The 26,237-nt window shown below is 37.0% G+C and overlaps 1 protein-coding gene across 2 annotated transcripts in view; it reads left to right on the top strand.

Annotated features, from left to right (window-relative positions):
* LOC310649502 (LIM zinc-binding domain-containing Nebulette) overlaps positions 1-26,237 on the top strand; it is a 204,748-nt gene that overhangs the window by 62,194 nt on the left and 116,317 nt on the right. For both annotated transcript variants that reach the window (XM_083377987.1, XM_083377988.1), the window contains exons 3-4: positions 9,969-10,053; positions 16,133-16,240. In XM_083377987.1, coding sequence (XP_083234113.1) covers positions 9,969-10,053; positions 16,133-16,240 — 193 coding nt within the window. The remainder of the gene's footprint in view (positions 1-9,968; positions 10,054-16,132; positions 16,241-26,237) is intronic.

The following is a 26,237-nucleotide window of genomic DNA, read 5'->3' on the forward strand; positions in this document are numbered from 1 at the left end:
AAACCTGACTTGCTGTTTTGCTACAGTGTGTTGAAGTCAAAACAATGCTGGTGTTCAAGTACACAGTTCTGCAGGTCTCATGAGTACCCCATTCTGTTGTTGGTAGAAACTTATCTCTTTCCACTTCTTGGCTTATTTCTCTGCCATCTGTCCATGGAAGGTAAGCTGCCAGGGTTGGCAGTATTTTGAGGATGGTGAAAATAAAAATGACAGCAGATTTTTTTTCAAAAAAAAAAAGCCTTTTCCAGGAAGTGGAAATTGTGATGTGTAGAAATAGAATTCCTATGAATGCCTTTAGCCTTGGTGGAGCAGTGGGCTAATACCTCCTTAAGTAACACCAGCTGCCTGCAATTAGTGCAGGTTCGCATCCCACCAGGCTCAAGGTTGACTCAGCCTTCCATTCTTCCGAGGTAGGTCAAATGAGGACCCAGATTGTTGGGGGCAATTAAGCTGACTTTGTAATAATGCTGCTTGGGGTGTGTGTGAAAGCCCTAATAAGCAGGCATATAGATAGAATGAAGGCTACTGCTAAGCTTGTAAGCCGCCCTGAGTCTTCGGAGAAGGGCAGGATATAAATGGAATTAAAATAAAAAAATAAAATAAATAGCTGAATTGGACCTAGAAGTACTCTTGAAAATAAAGATGATACTACTGTAGACATTTATTACCTTGCAGGATCCTATATTTCTAGGAAGGATCTCTGCAGATCTTAGGGAAATGATTACATCGCCTGCTATATTCTTCAAAGCTCTGCATGGTTGTTGTTTTGCTATAAGCATGTATTGATTCAACATCTGCAGGAAAAGGCATTCTCTCAGCTTGAGCATCTGCTTGAGAAAATATATGAAATGCCAGTAAAATGTAACCAATTGTCTATAACTGTGGTACTAACTGGATATTGGGATGGAGCACAATATCACATTGGTCTGGTGCATTTATAGTACTAAGCCATAAGTAGGTTTATTTATATTAGTTCAGCATTGTTGGAAAATCCATTCAATATGGTTTAGAGTTATGTCTGATCCAAATCTGTTATGACTTTTCAACCCCATGGTTTTTTAAAAATGTGATTTGGAAGAAAGGGAAATCAGGTGTCCATAAATCAGGAGCTGCATTGGAAAGTAGGAAATTCATTCTGTCTTTTTTGCCATTTCCCAGCACAACGCTTGGTTTACAGTTAGTGGTATGGAAAGTACAATAAATCATCTTTAATAAATTATCTTTTCAAATCACCAGCTAATAAATCCACTCTACTCTATTTTGTGGGCACCTACTTTGATATATATAACCAATAAATTAATTTTTCACATTTCTTTGTCTGTAAATACACTTTTTAATGATTGTAATAAAAACAAAGGAAAACAACCGTATAGCTTGCCACAAATCCATATGTTTCACAGTGTAATTTTTAATGTAATTCAATCTCTTATTTCTAAAAACATTTCATAACTTTATATTGTTACTCTTCTGGGAACTGAAGATGTGCCATAGTGAGTGGGTGGGCTATTGTAAGCCATTCTGAGACCACATGATGAAGTGGAATATAGGTAAAATAAACATCATTGCTGGAATGTGTGAACTCTCCAAGAAACCACTATTGAAATTTAGAGGTTCTTAATATAAAAGAAAATCTATATTTTTCTGACAGCCATGTCTTGAAAGTAGGAAGCTGTAAGATGACCTTTTGAAAGGTCTTATGAGACTAGAATACTGTTTAATGGAATGTTGAGATTAATTCCATTCTGGGTTGTGAAGTTTCAAAAAGTTGATCCTTTCTTGAAAAGGCTATGGCTAGGCTAGAGTGTGAGTGCGCACCACTCTAATATAACTGTGCTGCTATTTTTATAAACTCTTTCTGTGCCTGTGGGCAGGAAAACTGGTTCAGAACAACAGTGCTATTTTCAAAAACTAAGTCACAGTCTACAATAAATGTTGAGTGGAGGATGACTTTGTCTAAACTTTGAAATAATCTAATGGTTAACATGTGCTGCTTCTCTAAAGCTAGGGCTTCACTCTTTTCTATAAAGCCTTTGGCATAGCCCTTTAATTCTAACTCTTTCTTAAACCTTAGGCCTATGTTACATGTGATGTCAAGTTCTTTATTAGAAAGCACATCAGCATATTTGTTGTTTATAAAATTCTTTTTAAGGCTAATAGCAATGAGGGAAAAGCAGATTTCATGAAGCACATGACTGGGAAAAGAACAATTAAGCTAATATTCCTGTAAGGCAGGGGTCCCCAACTTCTGGGCTGTGGCCCACTAGTGGGCCATGAGCTGTTTGCAACTGGGCTGTAGAAATGGTGGATGCATGCACCTGTGTGAATGCACATGTGCATCCCCACTTGCACGAGCAGCTTGATGAGATGTGTGTGAGTGTGTGTATGTCTATGTACATATGTATATCCTAAATCTGATACGTTCCTGATGTGTCAATTTATAACACCTGGAAATTCCTTTTGATCAACTCCACTTAATTTTTAACTCTTTGGGTTGTGGATTTCTGTGAAGTTTATGGGATAACATCATTCTATCATGGCTTTTAAAATCTTGTCTCCTTCAATTGACTGGTGTAGACATTGTTGCATCAATATAGAATTAAGTTCTGCAATGTATGTTCCGGTTCTCAGAATGCATAAAACAGAAATTTTGGAAAAATTGTACCTAAGGTCACATGTTGCAGTCAGGCTTATTATGGGTTTATTTTGAGTTTGCCTTACAGTTTTTGTGTTAGAACAGTTATTAAATTTATGAATCATGATTTATGGCTTACAAAGACATATTGCAACGTACGAACTTAGACTATATATCAGAGCCAAATCTGCATTGTTCTGTTTTTATTCTGTAAACTATCATATTATTGCTCTTTATTGTCATTTGCAGGCTAATAAATTAGATAGAACAAAGTTAGGGATTTCCCCCTCCCACCATTTTTGGGAGAGTAATCTGTTAGTTACTGCCTGCTAGGCAGGGTTGAAACAAGCCATATTGGTTGGCAGAGGGAGGAAGCAGAACACACTTCTTCCCCCCCTCTTTTTAACACCCTTTTGTTTACTTTCCACCAGCAGCCAGTAGGAATAATTTTCTTCTTATACTGCTGAAGATTGCATGAAATTAGCTGCAAGTCCACAGACTTCCTTCCCCTTCATTAAAAGGAGATATTTTTTCTAGCATGCCATAAGAATATGGGAACAGTCTCCATTTTGTTGTGCAGCATAATGAACAGGATTAGGTCGTGCTGTCCTCAAAAAGCTAATGCACATAAAAAAGCATTATTGGAAAGGAACGAAACATCTTTCATGAACCCTTACAAGTGCTGTTGATACCTTCCCTTCTGCATTTTTGCATTTTTGTTTGTGTGTATAGCAGCAATGATATGAAACACTGGTGCTTTTATACCTAAGGTAGAATCTAGTTTTTGCTGAAAAATTATCATTATGATTCTTAATTTGTGAATAAATCAATGATTCAAGATGTGCCTAAAATGAAGTAAAAGCGCTGCAAGGCATGGGGGAGGGGGAATGAAAAGATTTTTCCCAATCTCATCAATGGCAACTTTTCATATACACGGAACAGCAGCACAGATCACAATGTTTCAATGTTGGTTTATACTTGAAATAGAGTAGAAACTATCACTGAAATATTAGGATTTGTGCTGCTGTTCCATGTATATGAAAAGTTGCTATTGAGGAGATTGCGAAAAATCTTTTAATCTCCCCTCCCCCCAATGTTCTTGCAACCCTCTTACTTCACTTTATATCAATTTTCCATGCATTTTCTTTGCTTTTCTCTTTTTTATGAAGCTTTAAGTAATTATTTTCTTCCTTAGCCAGATCTTTTTTTGTAGTGCAGCCAGTTCTTTCATCTTTTTCAGAATTGAGCTCACTCTTTTAATTAACTAAAGGGAAACTGCTATCCTAGTGCAGTGTTTGAATTTTCAGTTTAGTTAAAAAGCCACATTTGCTTATTTAATTTTACAGAATTGTACCTTCCTCATTGGTTTTCTAGGATCTGAATTAAATGTTTATTTTATGATCCATTGTTTTTACAACTTTAGCATTATGCACAAAGCATCATATATATTTTTGACCTGTTTCCAAACTAATTTTACAGATTTTCTGCTATTTGATATACTCTGATGATGAGCTTCAAAGTACAGGAGAAAGATAATCTCAAGCTGGAACTTCAAAGTGAAATTCTGACTTTAAAAACACTTTATGTCCAGTACCAGGCAATATCAATTTTCATCAAGCTTTTCTTTTTTTTTTAGATTTACATCTCATAAATGTTTAACATCCAGGTTAAAATTGTGTGATTCTCTCAAATGATCAGGAACCAAACCTCTGTGCTTCAGATTCTAAAAGCCATAGGGTTATATTAAGATTCTGTTGAAAAAGATTTGGATTGCAAATGTTTGTTTTATTAAACCTACAGTACACATCAAATTCAACAATTATAAGATTTAGAGAAGAATTCTGAATTAACTCAAGTTGTGTAGAGTCAAAGTGCTACTTTGTCAATTATAAATTAGTCAAATGTTCAGCAGAAGATACTGAAACTTAGTGAACTACAAAGTGCTCTACAACAAGGTCAGTTCCAGTTTTCTGACCTTATAGAGCAATCAGTGCATGCAATACAGTCACATCATTTCTAGGTTTTGGTGGGGAAAAAGCAGTTGCATATGATTTATTTAATAAATGTTAATTAGTCAAATCCAAGTTGGTTATTGTGTGAACATCATCAGAAAATTAATGAAGGCTACTGCTAAGCTTGTAAGCCGCCCTGAGTCTTCGGAGAAGGGCGGGATATAAATGGAATTAAAATAAATAAAAAAAAATAAATAAAAATTATTTCTCATCCTCTTCTAACCTATTCAATTCATGCTGGGTTGACACATTATAATAATCAACTTTTCTGCTTCCAAACTTCTCTTTTAATCATGAATCTGTTCTTATAGGAGTAGTTCATAGGTACTTTAATGGCCCTCTTTGGCGATATAGCGATACCTAGCCACTGCTTGCTTCATACCACAGAAGAATTGCTTATGCCATAGAGTGCCTGTGAGTGAAAATCTTCCCCAACTACTTCTCTTCTTCCTGCCTACAGTATTTCTTCTCTTATTGCTACATCTTTCTCCTTGTTACTTTCTGGCCACTATAAAAATTGTTATGCCCTCCTGATGGAAATTATAGCCACATGAATGCCCATGTTTATCCAAACTGTGAGGTGCTAATTGGTTTGGTTCATAATTTACATAATTTATCTAACTTAATCCGAGAAAGTGGAAAGCGTGAAAAAGAAGCTCCAAATAACACCATCTCAATTTTGCTTGGCACAAGAGGGACAAATTTCAAATTTCAGTTATTATATGTTAAGTTATTACATTTGGGTTATTATAATCTACATAAATAACATTGTACTCCTGAACTCTCTGCTCAGGCTACTATTTTATCTCACCTGATTTAAAGGGCTTACAGAGGCAGTCTGTTGCTGCTGGTTGAGAGGAAGCAAGATTTTGTGCTTTCCTAAATTGAGAACAAATCTTGGCATTGGCTGTTCTGAGTAGATGTATGGTGGTTATAAATGTAAATTAATCAATGCTTCAACCCAAATGCATTGTTTCACTATACAGGTAGTCCTCAATTTACAACCACAATTAAGTCCAAAATTTCTGTTGTTAAGTGAGACATTTATTAATTGAGTTTCCCCCCATTTTATGACTTTTCTTGCCTCAATTGGTAAATGAATCACTGCAGTTGATAAGTTAATAACCCAGTTGTTAAGTGAACCTGGCTTCCCCATTGACTTTGCTTGTCAGAAGGTTGCAAAAGGGGGTCATATGACCTTAGGACACAGCAACGGTCATAAATATGAACCAGATGCCAAGCCTCTGAATTTTGATGACATGATCATGGGGATGCTTCAAAGGTCATAACTGAAAAATGCTCATAAGTTGCTTTTTTAGGTGCCATTGTAACTTTACTTAATACTTGGAATACATTACAAAGAAGAAACCCTTTGGAATGTGGACTATTTATGTTGCTTAGATTTATTTTTGACGCACATAGAAAACTCTCAAATCATACTATTAGAGTTAAATACTATGATTTTTGTCACTAACGTATCAAAATAATTTCATTAAGTCTCTGTGATAATTAACAAAATTTTAAATCTTAAAAATACTTAATGTTGCCCAGAAGTGCCTGACCGCAGAAACAATGTCCAAACTTCTATTAAACAGAGTGATTTTTTGTGGTAAATAATTCTATTATTAGTCTGTATAGGGGGTGCATTTCTCTTGTGTTAATATGGTATAGAATAGATGGAGTTATTATTTCCTTGCAAGAAATATGTGATGATTAATTGAGAAAGCTTGGAGACAAAAATGAAAAAAAGAGTTATCGTATACACGTCCCATAGAGTTACACCAGCAAATTGCAGTTGCTATAAGATATAATACCCTTAGAAGATTTATTAAATTTCCTTTAGTCTTCTCATCAGCAAACAGGCCTGACAACAGATAATGGTAATTCTGGATATTTTTAAGTAAAAACAAATCATAGTATTTTGATTTCTACACAGCATTGAACTATATAAAAGTGGAAGGAAACTTGTGTTCCATAAATTATATCTCAGCCTAAGGAACCTATATGAGGTTGCTTTTGAAAACTACTTGGAAGGTATGGTTAGTTCAAAATCCAGCAGCTTGCTTGTTGGCAGGTGAAAGCCACTTTCTCCAGATCATGTAACTCTAGTACTTTGGGCTTTCTATCTGTTCTTTAAAACCTTATGAAACTTGGGCCCTGGGATCCTTAAGGGCCATCTACTTCAATTAGATCCTACCTATCCAGTACACATGTGTCTGGTTTGCTGATGGTTCCTAGGGGAAACAAAATCATCCTGTTCTTAGCATTGGCACCAATGCTATACCCTTATGGAATAGCTTTCCATCAGATATTTGGATAGTTGCATTTCATAAGTTGATGTGAAATGAGCTGGAATGTAAATAAAGGTAATCACTCTCCTCTGTTTGAAAAAAGAGAGGAAACTCATAAAAACGCATGCGTAGCCCCACATATTTTGGGGCTATTGATTTTATTTTATTTTAATTTTTATATTGTATTGTTTTAATTTTGCCCTGTAAACCGCCCTGAGTCCTTCGGGAAAAGGGCGGTATATAAATTGAATTAAAATAAATAAATAAAATTTCTCTGTCTCAATTTGAGTTATATCACTAGGAATATTAACCTGAGGATTTTTTAGGCATCTGGTATGAATATATTCATTAGGATTAATTTCCCATGTTTTTATCGCCTTTAAAATTAGGGAAATTGACTAAATGCACTTGACTAACTGCTCATTGTATGAATGTGTGTGTGTGTGCATGTGCGTGCATGTGTGTGTCTAATAGAATTGTTGAATATAAGTCCTAGGAAATAAGCAACAGTAAATGTCAGAATAAGTAGAAATAAGCAAACCACATTGTGGCTTAGCATTACAGTGGACTTATACTATTACCTAAATGGTAACTCTTTCTAAACATATTTTTAATATAGATATAGATAACTTATAAAATAAAATTTCCTGATTACAAGTTTTGTGAAAGTAAAGATCTGTGTGGCACCCCTTGGTTATTAAATTAAATGTAGTAATTTTAAATAGTATTGAGAGGAAATTAGTGTTTCAGATTAATATTCTAAATGTGTGATTTCCTTTGTTATGCATTATTGTTAAGCACATTTTTATTGATGTAAGGGAAAGGTGCTAACCTTATTAACAATAAAAGGATGACCTTTGAAAAGGTGGAATATGAACCAACCCTTTGTGCACAGCTCATAAGGGGGCTGAGTTAGCATTTAAAAGAAGACAGCTATCAAGATAGTAAAAGGTAGAACTGTATACACTCAATCAGACACTGAAAATCACTTGATGGAGACTTTTTTCCAGGCTGTATTACATATTCTATTTAGCAGCAATACTGATTATTGAAGGCAAATTGCTTCTTAGATTTTCATGTTTATGGACATATAATTCTCTCTCTCTCTGTCTCTCTGTCTCTCCCTACCTATCTACCTCCCTACCTTTTGGTTTGAGAACTAATTTGTTGAAATGGTTAAAGCATTAGGCTAGAAATCATGAGATCATGGATTCTAATCCTGCCTTAGGCACAAAGCCAGCTAAATAACCTTGGGAGAGTCACTTTTTCTAGGAAGGAAAATCACTTCTGGAAAAAAACCTTGCCAGGAAAACTGCAGGGACTTGTCCAGGCAGTCTCAAAGAACTGGAAACAATTGAATGGGGAAAAAACCCACCTTGGTTTTGTTTCTCATAAATTTTGCTTTTGATTATTTATCTTCCATATTAATGATGTTTTTGTTTTCTTCCTCTTTCTCTTATACTTTCAAGCTTAATGCATGTGTAATGTTTTGCTCATTACTATCTAAGAACATTGTGTGAGCCAATATTTTATTTATTTAATTCTTCTGCTTCTAAATGCCATAGGCTTGAAGTAGCTTACCGAATGTCACAGAAAAGATTGAAATAAAAATAAAATAAAAACAACCATAGACATAAACTTTCTACAAACTATGATTATACCATCCAGTGGGGATAAGCTAAACGTCTTCTGAAAGCATAAGTCTTTGCCTGGTAAGACACAGGATTGTGGTACTCTGTTGTTTAAAAAAGTCTAGAACAAGCACTGGGGGGTCTACTGAACTGGTCTGTTTCAGTTTGAAGAATACAGGGACTTCAACCTAGGCTATGATTGCAACACAGATCATGGCCACTATTTATGTTGCTCCCCAGGGACATATATATTTAGAAAAATGGGAGAATGGGTGTTAGACTGGGGGCCAAAGTGTCAAACTAATCCCTGTCATTGGGACTGAGTTCCCTGCACTTACCTAAAAGTAAAAGCTTAATTTTAAAATAGTAAAATAAAAGCCATAATATCACCTGTTTTTTTGATGCAACATATAGGTTAGCCATTAGCAAATGAACTCACAAGATAAAATAGTTTGAGTGCATACTACAGTGCAACAGTTATTTGATATTTTAAAGTGATTTAAATGAATAATATAATTGTTTTCAAAAATTGCTCATTTATAAAGCTGAGTGATGACGGTATCTTAAAAAATTATAGTCTGCTTGTGGGCTACCATGTGTAAGAGACTGAGAGTTCTTTGGATATTTATTCCTAAAAATTGATTGTTAATTGATTAGTCAAGAGTTTTTAGATATAATGGTACCTCAGTACTCATCATTATTTGGCTTTGGGAAATGTGATGAGTACCAGAATTTTTTATCCTATAAGGAATAATGTAGTGAGTCACAAGCCAGCTGACACGGACAACTTCTAGCTTGTGCTTCGAGTACCAAACAAAGGATGAGTACTGGAATGAAATTTTCACATTAAAATGTATTGAGTACCAAAATTGATGAGTTTCAAAGCAGTTATATACCAAGGTATCACTGTAATTGGTAAAAATGCTATATATGAAATTATTCCATCCACAAAAATTGTGCAAGATGCTTATACTTCAGGAAGCTCTTATGAGGTCAAACATATGTGTTTTGGAATAACTTTGAGAAGAAAAAGTACCTAAAAAGAATTTAAACAAAAATAGGGTGATAAGAGGAATTTAGAAATAAAGAAGAGAAACACTAATAGTATCACAAACTCTTTCTAACTCAGAAACATCTCTGCTTTCATTTTTTTTTGGTTTGAAAGAAGAATTTATTAAAGAAAAAGAATAATACAACTGTGAATAAATAAAGGTGTTTTGGTTGTGAAGATGCTAGGCTTTAGAATTTGAAAATAAGTACAATGACTAATCCCGTTAAATTATTGTAATGAGCCAGAACCAGGCTAGTAACAAATAAGTTACCAGTCAGTTATATTATTATTATTATTATTATTATTATTATTATTATTATTATTATTATTATTATTATTATTATTTTTCAGACACTACCCAAAGCAGTCCTTTACTACAGTGGCAGATACACCTGAAAATATTCGACTAAAACAGCAAAGTGAATTGCAAAGTCAGGTAATCTTTACATTACTTTTTTGTACATTAAGGCTAATCAAGGATCATTTTCAAAATGATCCCTGATTACTTATTTAATTAATAATTAAATGATTACTGATTATTAATTGCCATTGGCATGAAGGGTTATTTGAAGATGATGGTTTTTTTAAAAAAAATCTCAAATACAAGCTTTCTTTATTCCTATTTTGTTATCTTAACATGTCCCCTAACAACTCAAAGATATGATCACCTCTATATTTTGTTTGTTATATTTTGTTTATTATTTATTAATAAGAATGCCTATTGAATTCCTGGTTCTCATTACTGACTGCAAATAGAACTCCCTTGACCAAGACTTAAGAATTTAAATCAGCTGACAGCTAATTCCAGGAAACATTAATCTTCATCATCAGTAAGGCTGATAACATCTTGAATTGCTGAAATTACCATTTTTTTTGTTTCCATATGTTAACTAAAGCTATTGGATCAAAGAAAAAAAGAAATCTTCAATAACTTATCTAAATATTTAATTTTCTTCTCAGATGTTCTAGCTAATTGTGGGGATACCACACTCATTCCAATCACTCATCAAACACAATTTTCATATGAAAGGTTTAGAATCCCAGAATTTATGGGAGACAATAACATATCCTTTAGATGTCCCAATCCCTTTCTTGGGGATTGCAAAATGTTGACCTTTTCTTATATTGTTTGAAAATAAATGGTTCAACAATTGTTAGCTATGTTGATGATTGCATAGTTTATATACGTAATGTATATTACATTTGAATAGGTAGCCAAGATAATAATTTGCCACAGCTTATTTACACAATCAATTTAATAGATTGCAACTGGTTAGTCTATTATTTACAATCCATTTTAAAATTTATTGTTATCTTGGTATTAGTTATCCTACCAATTTTGTATGACGACCAGTTTTGATAATCATTTCCTTCTTCTCTCCATCCATGTAATGAATGAAATTACTAAAGAGAAAAGCAGAATTGCTTTTGGATTATTTTTTTAAATTAATTTGAATATTATTTAAATTTTGTTCTTTTGTTATCTTATTTATTTAGTTCATGTAATTATTTTTGTTTACACTCCAAAACAATGGGATTCTTTAGAGGAGGAAGAATAGCTATATAATTTCCTCCCTACTTTATTCTATTAAGTTGTATGAGTATATACAGGCATTCACATAGTATAGAATAAAGTAAGGTAAATGATTAAATGGTCAGCCTGGTTACATATATTCACTAAAGGCAACAAGAGAAGTTTGGATGAATATATGAGTCAAATTTGCTTTGTTCTTTTTCTTATTCATAATGTATCTTTTTTAAAAAATAGCTTATACTAAATAATCCTTTACTCCTGTAAAAATACAAAGTATACATTTGTTTATTCAAAATCAAAACTGAATGATTTTTTTTGGGTTTTTTAATCAATGTTTAATTTCCCCTTCTTTAGAAGGGATTTTTCTATATTTTTCAAAATTTCAGACAAACACTTAATAGCATAGAAAGGATACAGAAAGCTCCAACTCTTTGTTGCTGTATATTGATCATCTGGGTTTTTGCAGCCCAGATAGAGTAGTCATAGTGTATTATGAAATTGATGCTTTCATGCACTTCTGATTTAGCATTTAGATTTCAGGGTTTTAAATGATAAGTCACTTGTCCACTGAAAGTCAGATGATTAATGAAAAGACCACAGCATTTAATCTACACATTCACTGGTGTGAAAATATTCAGGTGTTATGTGAAATCCTGATATGAAAATAGAAATTTGAAAACAGTGAAGTGTGAATCAAGGTGGTGTTTTTGACATCAAAAACTCTAAAGAGACAAAATATATAAAAGGGTACAAAAGATGGTGTAATTGAACTGGAAAAATAAGAAAATTCACTATTAAAGAAATAAGGATTACTTCTTCTAAATATTCTTTCCACATGTTCTATATATTTTATAAAACATATTCCTTTTTTTAATTTTGGTACCTGTGTATGATTATAATGACTAGCCACCTTATGAGGTAATCACTTATATGGTTCAGTGACCATATGTGGTTTTCCATATTCAGAGCTGTATATGAGAACTCTATATTTAAAAAATTTTGATTGTAGAAATGTAGGCTAGAGTCTAGACTATATTTTAATTCTTATAGATGTACATCACGTGAAGTACTAATACCACTTTACAATGCCTTGGTAAGGCCACACCTGTAATACTGCATCCAGTTTTGGTCACCACGATGTAAGAAAGATGTCAAGACTCTAGAAAGGGTACAGAGAAGAGCAACAAAGATGATTAGGGGACTGGAGGCTAAAACATATAGGGAACGGTTGCTGGAATTGGGTATGTGTAGTTTAATGAAGAGAAGGGTGAGGGGTGACATGATAGCAGTGTTCCAATATCTCAGGGGCTGCCACAAAGAAGAGGGAGTCAAGCTATTCTCCAAAGCACCTGAAAGCAGGACAAGAAGCAATGGATGGAAACTAGTCAAGGAGAGAAGCAACCTAGAACTAAGGAGGAACTTCCTGACAGTTAGAACAACTAACCAGTGGAACAACCTGCCTCCAGAGGTGGCGAATGCTCCAACACTGGAAGTTTTTAAGAAGAGACTGGCCAGCCATTTGTCTGAAATGGTATAGGGTTTCCTGCCTGAGCAGGGGGTTGGACTAGATGACCTCCAAGGTCCCTTCCAACTTCTTCTTCTTCTTCTTCTTCTTCTTCTTCTTCTTCTTCTTCTTCTTCTTCTTCTTCTTCTTCTTCTTCTTCTTCTTCTTATTATTATTATTATTATTATTATTATTATTATTATTATTATTACTATTATTATTATTATTACATTTTTCAGGACCCTCTCCTGATTATGAACTGGTAGAGATAATACTTACATTTCTCATATTTTCTTCATTCCAAATGGTGTCCAATCTGTTTATGCATAACTTTTCACTGATAGTTGACATCTAGGTTTGAATATGGACAATATTATAATTATTACCATTTTGCCCAAGCTATTTCAGATAGCATTTGTTACAGTATAGTAGTACCTACTACATCCTGTAATTAAAAATCTAGTAATTTATTTTAAGTTAAACAGGAGAGAAAGTAATTTTCTATTTGGTTGTGTTATGAGGATATTTACAAATAATAATTATATTTTAACATTCTAATGTAATAAAAATTTGGATTTGGGTTTAGGGGCCATCTACACATATTTGCACTACTGTAATACAACTAACTATCGTTAGTATTATTAGTAACTGTTATAAGCTATAGCTTCAGAAAGGCCATTAAGACCTAACATTTTCTCTGGATGTCAGGGAACGGATGTCAGGGGACTTGATGTCTGTGTGTGTTCTGTAAATTTGTTATGTGCTGTCTCAGTTTTCATTTTTGGGTTTATTTTAACTATGTTTATGGAGATCTATCTATCTATCTATCTATCTATCTATCTATCTATCTATCTATCTATCTATCTATCTATCTATCTCTGTCTGCATGCCTGTCTCTCTATCTTTATCTATGTCTGTCTGTCTGTCTGTCTATCTATCTGTCTATCTATCTATCTATCTATCTATCTATCTATCTATCTATCTATCTATCTATCTATCTATTAAATAGATTGCTAGATGCCTAGAATTATGTATTAATATTGGTGGCTACGTAAAATCTTTAAATAAATAAATTGGATGCTTCATATATGGGTGCATGATGTCACCATGGAAGTGTTATGTTTAAGTTGTGTCAATTGTGTCAAATACATAAATCTTATCATTTCTTTTATTACTATTTATTTAAGAGAATAAATAGTATTATTTAGTATAAATAATAAATAGTATTATTACTTTCTTTAAGAGAATGAATGTTTGATTTAAAATTGGTTATTTTTTTTCTTTTTAGTTGCAAAAACCAAGCAAATTTCTTTATATCTAAAATTTAAATTTTATTAAATTATGAACTGAAGTTCTGTCATTTCAGTCTCATAAATATAAAAAACATCATTCCCTTTTCTTTTAATGTCTGTCAATCTCTGTCGTTTCACGTTTCTTTTCATTTTGATGATTGCATTTTCTTTTTGCCTTTTTAAAAACAAAATAATGGAGTTTTGGTGCCTTTTAGATTCAGTGCTCCTCACCAGGAGTTCACTGACACCAGATGGTTGATAAAAATCGATAGCACTTAGTGTAAATCTAACACCAAATGTGTTCTTCTAACTATCAGTCTGTGAGAAGAGAGGAAGAACTGATAAAAAGTCAATCTGTTTGTAAATAGTATCCAAATAATATTGGAATGCAGAAAAAAAGAACTTACATTAAATTTCTCCAAAATTTCCTTTCTGCTCTTACCGTGGATTATTTCATTTACTAAACTTGTTTATTCTTGCTCAGACAAGCGTTGATATTAATATGGATGCATATATGTATTATAGATCTCCCTTGATTTATTTCATTGACATCATTTTGCTCAACAACACAGTACTCTCAGACATTTATTTCTTTTTGCATTTAGCTGGATAAGGGTTGGCCTAATACAGTAATTGACAACCTTTTCTAGCCTGAGCACCATTGGGAAACAAGAGAGCAAGAGACTGTGCAAGTCCTATTTGGTGAGGGAAAAAGGGACAGAATCAGCCTAGAGGCAAAACAATTTTCTTCAGTTGGGATTATTATGAGAAAAATATAAGAAAGTTTTCTTCGCAAGCAGAAGGATTAAACTTTATTTTCCTTATTTCTAGAAATTCTCTAATTTCTATTTTTCTCTATCTTATTACCGTATATTTTATCTAATTTATAATATTACTTTGTAGATCTCCATTCCATATACACACTTTTTACCCCTTTTTATACAATATTTTGCTTTAGTTAGTTTTTGTTTAACCTTGTCCTTCTCCAGATTTTCAGGCTAATGCCAACCCTCCTCCAACTCACCTTGCCTTACCATTGCTTGTCAGCCTAGGTCATCTGAGTTGCTCACTTGATGCAGGCCTTCTTTGGAAGGCTTTTACTAATATGAGGTACTTTAGAGGTACTTTCTATAAAGCTCTATTAGCACCCATGTTTTGGACTATTTTTTTCTTTGGCACCTAAGCCTTTCCAATGTTAATGTCCAAGCCCTTTTGGAAAAGATTTAGCAGTGCTGCTGGACTTTTCTGAACTTTCCTGTCTTCTCTTAGTTGTTGATGACCAATTGTGCAAATTCCTGAGAAACACTTGGGATTCCCTTCTGCTGCCAGTGCCTGGGCCTCACTCAAGATGTTGGATGGTATTGGCTAAACTCAGTGGCGTAGCGTGGGTTGTCAGCACCCGGGGCAAGGCAAGTAATTTGCGCCCCCTAACCACACCGCACGCCTGGCACCCCCCTCCACAGTGGGCGGTGACCCGGCGGCTCGGATCGGATTTGCACAGCCAGCACTGCAGTGAGAGAGAGTGAGTGAGCCAGGCAGGGGCAGAGAGCTGCGAGTGTGAGCGCGCCCCCCCAGATGTTGCACCTGGTGCGGCCAGCCCCCCCTGCACCCCCACACTACGCCACTGGCTAAACTGTGGCGTAGTGTGGCGGACATATCAGTTGCTCCCCTTGTCATACAAAGCCTTTGGTATTCAGGTTTTATACTTTTAGATCTTTTGGGACTTCTTCATTTTCTATTTTCCTCTTCTCCATTACTGCCATTATGCTTCCTCTTCAGTCAGTTCTCCAAAATTGTGAATATGGGACATTTAAAAATAAATAAGAAGAGTGGAAAATACCGACAGGAGTTATTTCCACTTATTTTATGCAATATAATCTCTTTGGCAGATTTTTTAAAAAAATGATGTCAATTTTTAGCATTCTGATAGATCAATTTTCTTGAAGATGAAGAAATGTGATCTTTCTGGCCTTCCATTGGTGTACTCATTGCTACTGTAATTGAAACCATCCACCTTGCTGTTGGTTATAATTTTGAAATAACTAACTCTGCATGATGAAAATTGAAGGTGTTTGTGGATTAAAACTCTTCCAATTCTTTCACTGTATTCATACTTAAAATTACCTTCAAGCAAAGAAGTTAGTTTTATAATGTCTTGCCCTGTCTCTCTTTTTCTTATTTATAGGTCAAGTACAAGCGAGATTTTGAAGAAAGCAAAGGAAGAGGTTTCAGCATTGTTACTGACACACCCGAATTGCAAAGACTGAAAAGAACTCAGGAGCAAATCAGTAATGTATGTGACAAGGATCAGACATAAAAAAAATGTTATGGCAGTGACAGTGAGTTGGGTGATTGTTTCTAGAACTGAGTTTGTATGGCTTCAGAAATTGGATTACTTGATACTTTGTGTGCTTGTGCTCTCAAAATTTTGTTTTACTTAATAGCACATTGGTGGTGTGTGTTTTCCTCTCCAAGTAAATTAAAGGTGGAATTACCAATCAAATTTATTTAAGAATGGCAAATTAGTTTATTTATGATAAGCTTCAGTGCAATGCAGTCAAACATTTTTCTCTTGTGAATTAGATAAGCTAAACATTACAGAACTACTTTCCAAATAACTCTAGCTTGCAGAATTACTTTATTTAATAGGAACACATAAAGAAAATGCTGTATCTCTTAAAGAAGTTGTGTAACAGAACACAGCTTTGATACTGCTGTCATGCAATGTTCTTTTGTTATAAATTGGAAAAAGTCTTACAGTGAGTGGGAATGCTTTTTGATAGCAATACTAGTTCTAGTCCATTGTAAATAATATTTTTTAAAGAAGTTCACTGCAAGATATAATCTGCAAAATAAAAATGATATAAAAGAAACATGAAAATCAAAAGGGTTATAGAAATTTGGTAGTTTGAAATATGAAAAATAGTATATTCAAATAGATGGTAGTTTCTTATTCACTCTGTTGGGGCTTATATCAGAACAACTTTTGACTAACCAAAGGCAGGAAGACATTTCGATTTACTTATTTAAGGATGTGATTGGAAGAGATAAATCTGTGCTGAAAGCTGGTACTGGATTATGAGGGACTGCTGAGATTCATAAAATGTTTAGAGTGATATTAAAAAAAAGATATAGAAAGATTGTTGATAGCCTTTGGTAACACCAAGAAATAGGAAAGACAAAAAAGGTGTGTATTATACATTATAAACCTTAGAGCTGCTGTGTGATAATCCCAACTGTTATTCAGGAGATGTGGAGTGTTTTTCTGCTCTCTTTTCTGAGGTACTGGAGGTAAGTTTTCAGAATACTTTGAGAGGATATTAAAAAGATATGTGAGGAACAGTGATGCTATTAGCAACATTTAAATTACACTGTTGGATTTAAGAACAGCTTCAGTTTCAAAAGTCCAAACTCTGCTTGGTGCAGTGTACAGTGATTTACAGATACCATATTAACAATGTTTAATAACTGAATAATGTTAAATTTGCACTAATGTATTTTGCTATTAAAAAATACTGAGGAAATTTAAGAAAAGGCTACAGAATAATATATCAAGATGGAAATTTGTTATTAAATGATCAGCAAAATCTGAATATCAAATATGTAATTTTATAATGAGGCAAAGTAGTGGTTCTGGAATTCAGTAGGACAATGGTCATTTGAAGAAGAAATTCCTAGCAGCAGGATCAGAGTCTTGATAATGTTGTCATAGTAAGAAAACTCAATGTCTTGTATAGATTGCTCAAGAGTATTAAATAAATTAACTGCTTTTACTAATGTCCAGTTTTGGACATTTTCATGGTTGAATGAACATTTTAAATTGCCTATACATTTTCCAATTTGTGTAGTGTAGTTTGAAATGCTCATAAATTATTGTATTTTCAATATTTCAGGTCAAAATATTATTTTTTTCCTGGAGAAAGCTTTGGCTTTCAAGGAGTCCGCCTATGATGTTCATTCAGGAATACAGCAAATTATATTTATAATCAGAAACATTATTTTTTTCCTTGTTACTTATAATTTTGGCTATGCTGGATATTTTCACCATAAAAATAATTCACTAGTTAGTTTTTTTAGTGTTTCATAAAAAAGGTTATAATGAGCACCAAAAGGGAATAATAGTATGAGAAAATGAATATAATTATATTTTAAATACAGTATGAAATCAAATCCTGTGAAAGAATTCATTTTTGACCTCAGTAAGAGATTTTAAATTATATTTAAAAAACATGTGATTGGTATTTTCATATGTTTCCATGACTATAATTCTGTTGGTTTGATACCATGTAGTGCTATTAGCCAAGAATCTCTAAAGAAGCCAACGTTTTGCTTAAATTTTCCGATTGGAGGAAGTAGCTGAACTAAATGGAAAATATTGTCGTTCTGCACTTAGTGAGGTGAGTTTTCTCCTTGACAATCATAAAAGTTATCAAGAAATGCAATTCAGAAAGTTAATATACCTGCTTTCATTTTATGAATATTTTCAAGCCCAGTTGTTGGAAGTTTCTTAGAATTAATGCTCAATAAATCGTGTGTTAGTGGATATTTTTTCTGGTCATTAATTATACCCAAATGTATTTGTATTAATGCTGTCCATTGCAGAAATGTATTTATTCAAGGCTTTACATTAACATAAGTTTATTATGAAATGCATACTGATAAGAAGATATATTGCTCTAAAAATAAGTTTGATAAATGATAAAATATTGAGATAGCCATATTTATCTGTAATAATAAGAATAATACATTTTAATGTATAGCTAAGTCATGATTAATGCTATAGTATAGGAAGGAATTTAGCTTCATTCTGGGCTTGTAAACTTCTCCATAGTTTTGCTTCTGCCATGTGGCAAAGAACATTTTGGAAATGTTTGATTTCATTTTGAGTTTACCACAATTTATTTTTGGCACTAATTGAGAATTAGTTTAGCGTAATACAAGGCAGTTACATAATTCATCATTTCATGCTGGCTTAATTTAAAGTAATAATAGTCACCAGTTTATGAAAAATAATTATCTGTAGTTAAGTGTTTCTAAGTTCTTCATCCATGTAACTGGTAGCAGTCTATGGGGAAAGCAAGAGCCAAACAATACAGTAACTTTATTTCGACTAAGTTAGCACACACTGATATTTTTACTATATGCCCTTTATTTGAACAACTGTAGGACAATTGTGGCAATCGGGTATTTTTTCCTTTAGCCTCTCACAGAGATTTCATCCCTCCCCCAATCTCTTTGGAGGTTTCTTTTTTTCCTAAGAAAAGTTTTAAAAGAATTTAAAAATTCTCTGCATATAGAGCTCAGAAAAAAAATTGCAAAAAAGGTTAACAAACCAAATCTATTTATTAGATTTATTGTTAGCCACCCCTCCAAATGATTCAGCAGTTTATTTTAGGAAATAAAATTAATTTCTTAGATTTAAAAGTTTGGTGAAATAAATGTATTTCTGTAGCTTTTCTTGAGGCCAAGAGAGCACTGTTTCCCTCCATTTGCTCTTTTCTGCCAAGTGCAGGAATTCAATCCAGAACCCTCTTCCAAGCAGCAGTTAGTTGAATCTCTGACAGTGGGTGCTACTTTAGAAAGGCCTTACCTAAGGTAAACTAGGTATCTGAATAGAAAAGAAGTACACAGATAAGTTGAAAAGAGGACATGCAATTAAGAAAAATAAAAATTTGAAAATCTTATGTAGTCATGTTAAGAATTCTGTTAATATCTGGACAACAGTTCAGGAATAATTCAGAAAAGTTGCTTCGTAGCATAAGTGGAAGCAAATATATTACTGTCTACAACTCTTTGAAATAGCTACATCTTTCTCCAGAGCTACATGGTTGCAGGCAAGTACTATACTTCTGTCTTCTGAATGCTCCAAGTCCCTGAATATTATCCTAATTTCATCAAATAAAAGTTCATGTCTGCTAGTTTTGCATTAGAACAAATTTTCATACTGGATGTGTAAAATTGAAAACATTTTTAACTTGGAACAAAATATAGCTTTCTGAAAGTTCTACTAAATTATTTTAGTTTTTCTTCCCTTCTTGATTTCTGCTGCCACAGTGTATTATGTATGCCCCTCTTCTTTACTGCAATGAAATCAGCACTAAGAAATAGATTTCTGGTGCAACATACCCTACTAATATCGTACCTCCCATCCCTAATATATCTTTCCAGCCTGTCATCCCTCAATTTTCTTAATGCCTTCCTAGTCGTGACTTCTTTCTTCCCCTCCCTCCCAATAAATCATTCCAGATCAGTCACATTTTAGCCCACCTGGTACAAGGTAGTCATGTTTCATTATGTGTATATGGATCAAAAGATCTGCAATATTTTGGGTTAGGCATGGACTGGTTCAGGACTCTATTTTTACGTTTCTCATTCAGTGTTTTAATTGGCAAATTAATGAAGTCTAACCTCTGTTTTTCCCTCTGATACAGTATTTCCCAACCTTTCCCAATTGGCAGCCCAGTGCGGGGGAGAGGGGAAAAAAAAGGGATGGTTTTGTGTGAGGGGCAGGTACATACACGTTTCACCACTCATACAAGTGAGGCTGTGAGCATTGGTGCATGTTGCCTGTGTAAGTGAGGTTGTGAGCTCCGGCACATGCTGGTCTGCCATTCACATCACCCAGTTGTGAAGAGGCCACGGCCTGGTAGTGAGCCGCAGTTCACAAATTGGGGACCTCTGCTCTAATAGAATGCTGTAAAAGATTAACTAAAAGATTTTTATTATTATAAAATTTAAGTGATAGGCTTGTTTACTGGGTTACATCTGTATGAATGTTTTCGGCCATTTTTAAATTTATAATTGTAGTATTCTTTAGCTAGCAGTGCTAACCAAATAACATTATACCGTCTACTTTGAAAGGAAAGGAAAATGTTTGCACCTGAACAAGGAATGAAATAGAAATGGATTGCTTTCTCTGCCACTTGTGAAGGTAGTCATAGTGAAAAAAGATTAGTGTGTATTGCCACTGCATTTTTTTAGTTTTTTGTCAGTATTTATTTATTTATTTATTTATTTAATTTTTCTACCGCCCTTCTCCCGAAGGACTCAGGGCGGTGTACAGGGCAATAAAAATACAATAAAAATACAATATGCAAAAGTTAAAAATAAGATTAAATAGAACTAGCCTATTACAATAAATAATTACAAATTACAAATTAAAATACCCCAAACCCATTAGACCAGGCCGGCTTGTTCAAATAGGTGAGTTTTCAGATCACGGCAGAAAGAGCGAAGGTCAGGAGCCATCTGGAGCTCAACCGGTAATTGATTCCAAAGGGCTGGCGCGCCCACAGAGAATGCTCTCCCCCTGGGGGCCGCCAGCTGGCACTCTCTGACCGGCAGAACCCTGAGGAGGCCCTCTCTGTGGGAGCGCACAGGACGAAGGTAAGTTGACGCCAGCAGCAGGAGCTACCGTAAGTAATCCGGACCCATGCCATTTAGGGCTTTATAGGTAATCACCAGCACCTTGAATCTCACCCGAAGGGCAACTGGAAGCCAATGCAGCTTGCGGAGTAGAGGTGTTACATGGGAGTATCGGAAGACCCCCATCATAACTCACGCGGCCGCATTCTGCACCAGCTGAAGCCTCCGAGTGGTCCTCAAGGGCAGCCCCATGTACAGAGCATTGCAGTAGTCTAAACAAGAGGTCACAAGTGCATGAGTGACTGTACGCAGGGCATCCCGGTCCAGATAGGGTTGCAACTGGCGCACCAGGCGAACCTGGGCAAAGGCCCCCCTGGTCACAGCTCCTATATGATCTTCCAGACTGAGCTGTGAATCCAGGTGGACACCCAAGTTGTGAGCCCTATCTATGGGGGGGTAACACCTCACCCCCCATGGTTAAAGATGGAATAACTTGAATTTCCTGAGATGCCGGCACGTACAACCACTCAGTCTTGTCGGGATTGAGCCGAAGCCTGTTCCTCCCCATCCAGACCCGAACCGCCTCCAGGCAACGAGACATCACATCGAGGGCATCACTGGGGTGGTTTGGGGTGGAGATGAAGAGCTGGGTATCATCAGCATACTGATGATACCCGACCCCAAAACCACGAATGATCTCACCCAGTGGCTTCATATAGATGTTGAACAGGAGAGGTGAGAGGACCGACCCCTGAGGAACTCCACAAATGAGAGGCCTCGAGGTTGACCTTTGCCCTCCTGCCAGCACCGACTGCAAACATCCCAGGAGGTAGGAGGAGAACCACTGAAGAACAGTGCCTCCCACTCCCAACCCCCTGAGATGCCGCAGTAAGATACCATGGTCGATGGTATTGAAAGCCGCTGAGAGGTCTAATAGAACTAGGACAGAGGAACAACCCCTGTCCCGAGCCCACCAGAGATCATTCACCAGCACGACCAATGCCGTCTCTGTGCTGTACCCGGGCCTAAAGCTCGATTGGTATGGGTCCAGATAATCAGCTTCCTCCAGGAACAGAGGGAGCAGATGCGCCACCATGCTCTCAACAACCTTTGCAAGAAGGCGAAGGTTGGAGACTGGACGATAGTTGTTCAAAATAGCCGGGTCCAGGGCAGGCTTCTTGAGGAGGGGCCTCACCACCGCCTCCTTCGAGGCGGCGGGAAAGCTACCCTCGCTCAAAGAAGCAGTTATCACTGCCTGGAGCCAGCCTCGTGTCTCCTCCCGAGCCGCATAAACCAGCCAGGAGGGGCACAGGTCCAATAAGCACGTGGTGGAGCTTAGCCTCCCCATGATCCTGTCTACATCTTCCGGAGTCACAGGGTTGGACTCTTCCCAGATAACATCACCAAGACCGCTCGTGTCACCTCCGTCAGACTCTGCCCAGTCGGGGTCCAGACCGGTCCGAATCTGAGCGATTTTGTCCGACAGATGTTGGCTAAACTCCTTGGCATGACCCTGCAAGGGCTCCTCCCTCACCTGATTGAGGAGGGAGCGGGTCACCCTAAACAGGGCGGCCGGGCGGTTATCTGGAGACGCGATGAGGGTAGCAAAGCAGTTAGACCTTGCCGCCCTCATCGCTGCGAGATAAGACCTCGTAGAGGACCTTAGTCGTAATCGGTCGGATTCAGACCGGCTGGATCCCCAACAGCTCTCTAGGCCCCGTCTCTGACTCTTCAGCTCCCGGAGCTCCACGTAAAACCATGGAGCCCATTGGGATCTGCGCCGGGTAAGGGGCCACATGGGTACAATGCGGTCGAGTGTTTCTGTGGCTGCCTTTTCCCAGGCTTCCACCAAGGCATCGGCTGTGAGTGAAGGTGGAAGGCGGGGACCCGAGCGCCATCTGAAACCACTCAGGGTCCATTAAGCGCCTGGGACGGAACCATTTTGTTGGTTCCATAACCCTGTGACGGGGAGTGGCAAAACGGAAGGCCAGCCGCAGGAGATGATGATCTGTCCATGACAGGGGCATAATAATTGAAGAACCCCCACCCAGATCATCTAACCACCGTCTAGATAAAAAAACAAAATCGAGCGTGTGACCCCCCCATGAGTCGGGCCCTGAATTACTTGCATCAGGTCCATGGCCGTCATGGAAGCCATGAACTCCCGAGCCAACTCTGATGATTTCCCCAGGGATGGCAGATTGAAGTCCCCCAAAATCATAAGTTTGGGGAACTCAATCGCCAACCCCGAGAAGATATTGAGAAGTTCAGGCAGGGCTGCTGCTACGCGACTAGGCGGAAGGTATACCAGCAGCAAGCCCAACTGAGCCCTAGGGCCACATCTCAGGAGGAGTGACTCACACCCGGATATCTGGACAACGGTGGCCTCCCGCGGACATAAGGTCTCCCTCACTACCACCACCACACCCCTGCCCCTACCCTGAGCCCGAGGCCGGTGAAGCACCCGAAAACCTGGTGGGCAGAGTTCAGTCAGAGGGACACCACCCTCTGGGCCCAACCAGGTCTCCGTAATGCAAGCCAGGTCCGCACGCTCCTCCTCAACCAAATCACGGATGAGAGGAGCCTTATTAACTACGGACCTGGCGTTAAAATACACAAGCCTGAGCTCAGGTGGCTCCTCACCCTTGTTCCCGGAACCACGGGTCGAAACCAGAGAGTTGGAGCACATCACCGCTTGAAGACAGCAGGGACGTGCTACCGGATGTTGATACGGCCCACTGTTCAATCGCCTGCTGCCATTCCCAAACAGCTCGTTGCAGTCTGTTTCTTTGCAAGTTGAATTGTTATTGTAACCATGGTGAGTGTCACATGTTCAGCCATGTATTTTGTTTGGTTTTATATTTATTACTGTGTGCACATGTCCAAAACAAAAGTTACTTTCTTTTTCCTTTCCTTTGTGCTCTCTGGTGAATAGACATGTAGTCATGAGTCTTTCTGTGTTTTTACAAGTTTCTTTTTAATTAAAACGTTAATAGTAGAATATATACTTTGGGTTTTCTTTCTTTTACCTGTTGTTTATCATGCATCAAATGAACCACGGTTCATCACCCTCTGATAGAGTTTTGTTTGATTTACTCTTCTGACCTGGTAGCAGAGGATGGTTTGGTTTTTTTTATGCTGATAAGCGTTTAGTTGGTTAAGTTCAGTGACTGAGGAACGCTGTGCTCAATTTACTGAAAATGCCAAAGAAAGACAGAAAGGAGTCTGACGAACAGACTTTACTTGCTTCTGCTACGCGTCTTGGAGAAGATGATTTAAGGTCAGTTACACCGTCTTCTGATTTCACTAACTTTCATGCAGCCGTCTCAGAAAGATTTCACATTCAAGGAGCTCATGATGAATAGGAGTGGTTTGGTGCCAGACCAGTGCAACTTGGGCAGGATGTAATTTATTATTCTCCTCATACCCCTGAACAAACTCTGCCTGAGAAGGCTGTTCAAAGTTATTTTGAACAAATTGAGGTTTTTGAACAGAGGCTGTAACAGGCAAAAGCATATGCCTTAATGATTAAGCAGCATGAGAGGGACTCTGCTGTTATTCAAAGCCCAGATTCGGCCATATTGCCTTTTTCTTCCAAGCCAAAGCCACTCCCACCAGTGGGTGTTACGTTAGACCAAGGGGAACAGAAAGATCAAATGGCACACAAGGCTACAGTGATGCCTGAATCTAATGTTATAACACCATCTGCTGATGAATCTGTTTTACAAGATAGAAATGAATTACTATATGGAATATAGGAGCAAATACAAAGAATGCAATCAGTGTTTACACAGATGTCTATTCATCAATCATTGCTCCAAGCTGATGGTGCTAGAATTCCAATTAATACTGCTACTATTCAGGTTCCTGTCCCAGATAGAGCACAGCAACAGTCAGCCCAAGTGCAGTTACCACTGGGTTCTCAAATACAAAGGCCAGTGCCAACTGCAGGCCGACTTAATGTAGCAGCTCAAGCGCCAGTGCCTCCTCCTGGCCAGGGTGGAATTGCGGCTCAAGTGCACCCACAGCCAGCACCGGTGCCAGCGGCAGTCCCAATGCATCTGCCCCAATTCTTGGCACAGGTGCCACCGGTGCCTCCTGCAGGGCAAGTCCGGATTGCACAACCTGCACAGCCAGAACCTCAACAGGCATCTTCTATTGTACCACTGGTTGGCGACTTGAAATTGAAGTGATCAGGACAAAATTACAGGGCATGGGTCAGTGAAGTTGGACTTTTGCTTTGCAGAGAAGGTACTCATTGCATGGTATTTAATCCTCCTAACCAGCCATGGACTCCTGATATATGGGACTTGAATAATAAAGCATACACAACATTATTGATGTCAATGGACACTGAATTGCAGCTTACGTTTTCACAAGATGCAACTACTCAACAAATTTGGACTCAATTAGAAGCATGTTATCGGCCTACGTCAATTGAGTCTACATGTTTGCTTTTGTCCGAGTTCCATGGCTCTAGATTAAAACCTGGTGAACATATTGGAGAACACTTAACTAAAATGAAAGGAATAAGAAGAGAACTGGGTGAAAAAGCCTATCCTATTGATGACTTTCAAATGATCAGCATTATTATTAACTCATTGAACTATGAATGGAAAGATGCTATTGCCAAGATTAATCAAGTGCCCGTTGCTCAACGCACAGTGGATCATGTATGCAGAATTGTAACTGAAGAAGAGGCACTTATGCAAGCCGTGCCACATTTGAGAGGACCACCTGCATCAAGAGCTCCAGCGAGGCGTCCTTTCCATGAAAGAGCCTACGTTCCAAGGATGTCAAGATGTTACATCTGCAATCGTGTGGGACATGCCACCTGGGATTGTCCCCAACAATTTCCAGTGCCCACCACGTACCAGCCCAGAGGAACAGATTCCAGAGGAGGCAGAGGTAGAGGCAGACGACAA

This window comes from Vipera ursinii, assembly GCF_947247035.1.
Source record: "Vipera ursinii genome assembly, chromosome: Z".
Taxonomy (NCBI): Eukaryota; Metazoa; Chordata; class Lepidosauria; order Squamata; family Viperidae; genus Vipera; species Vipera ursinii.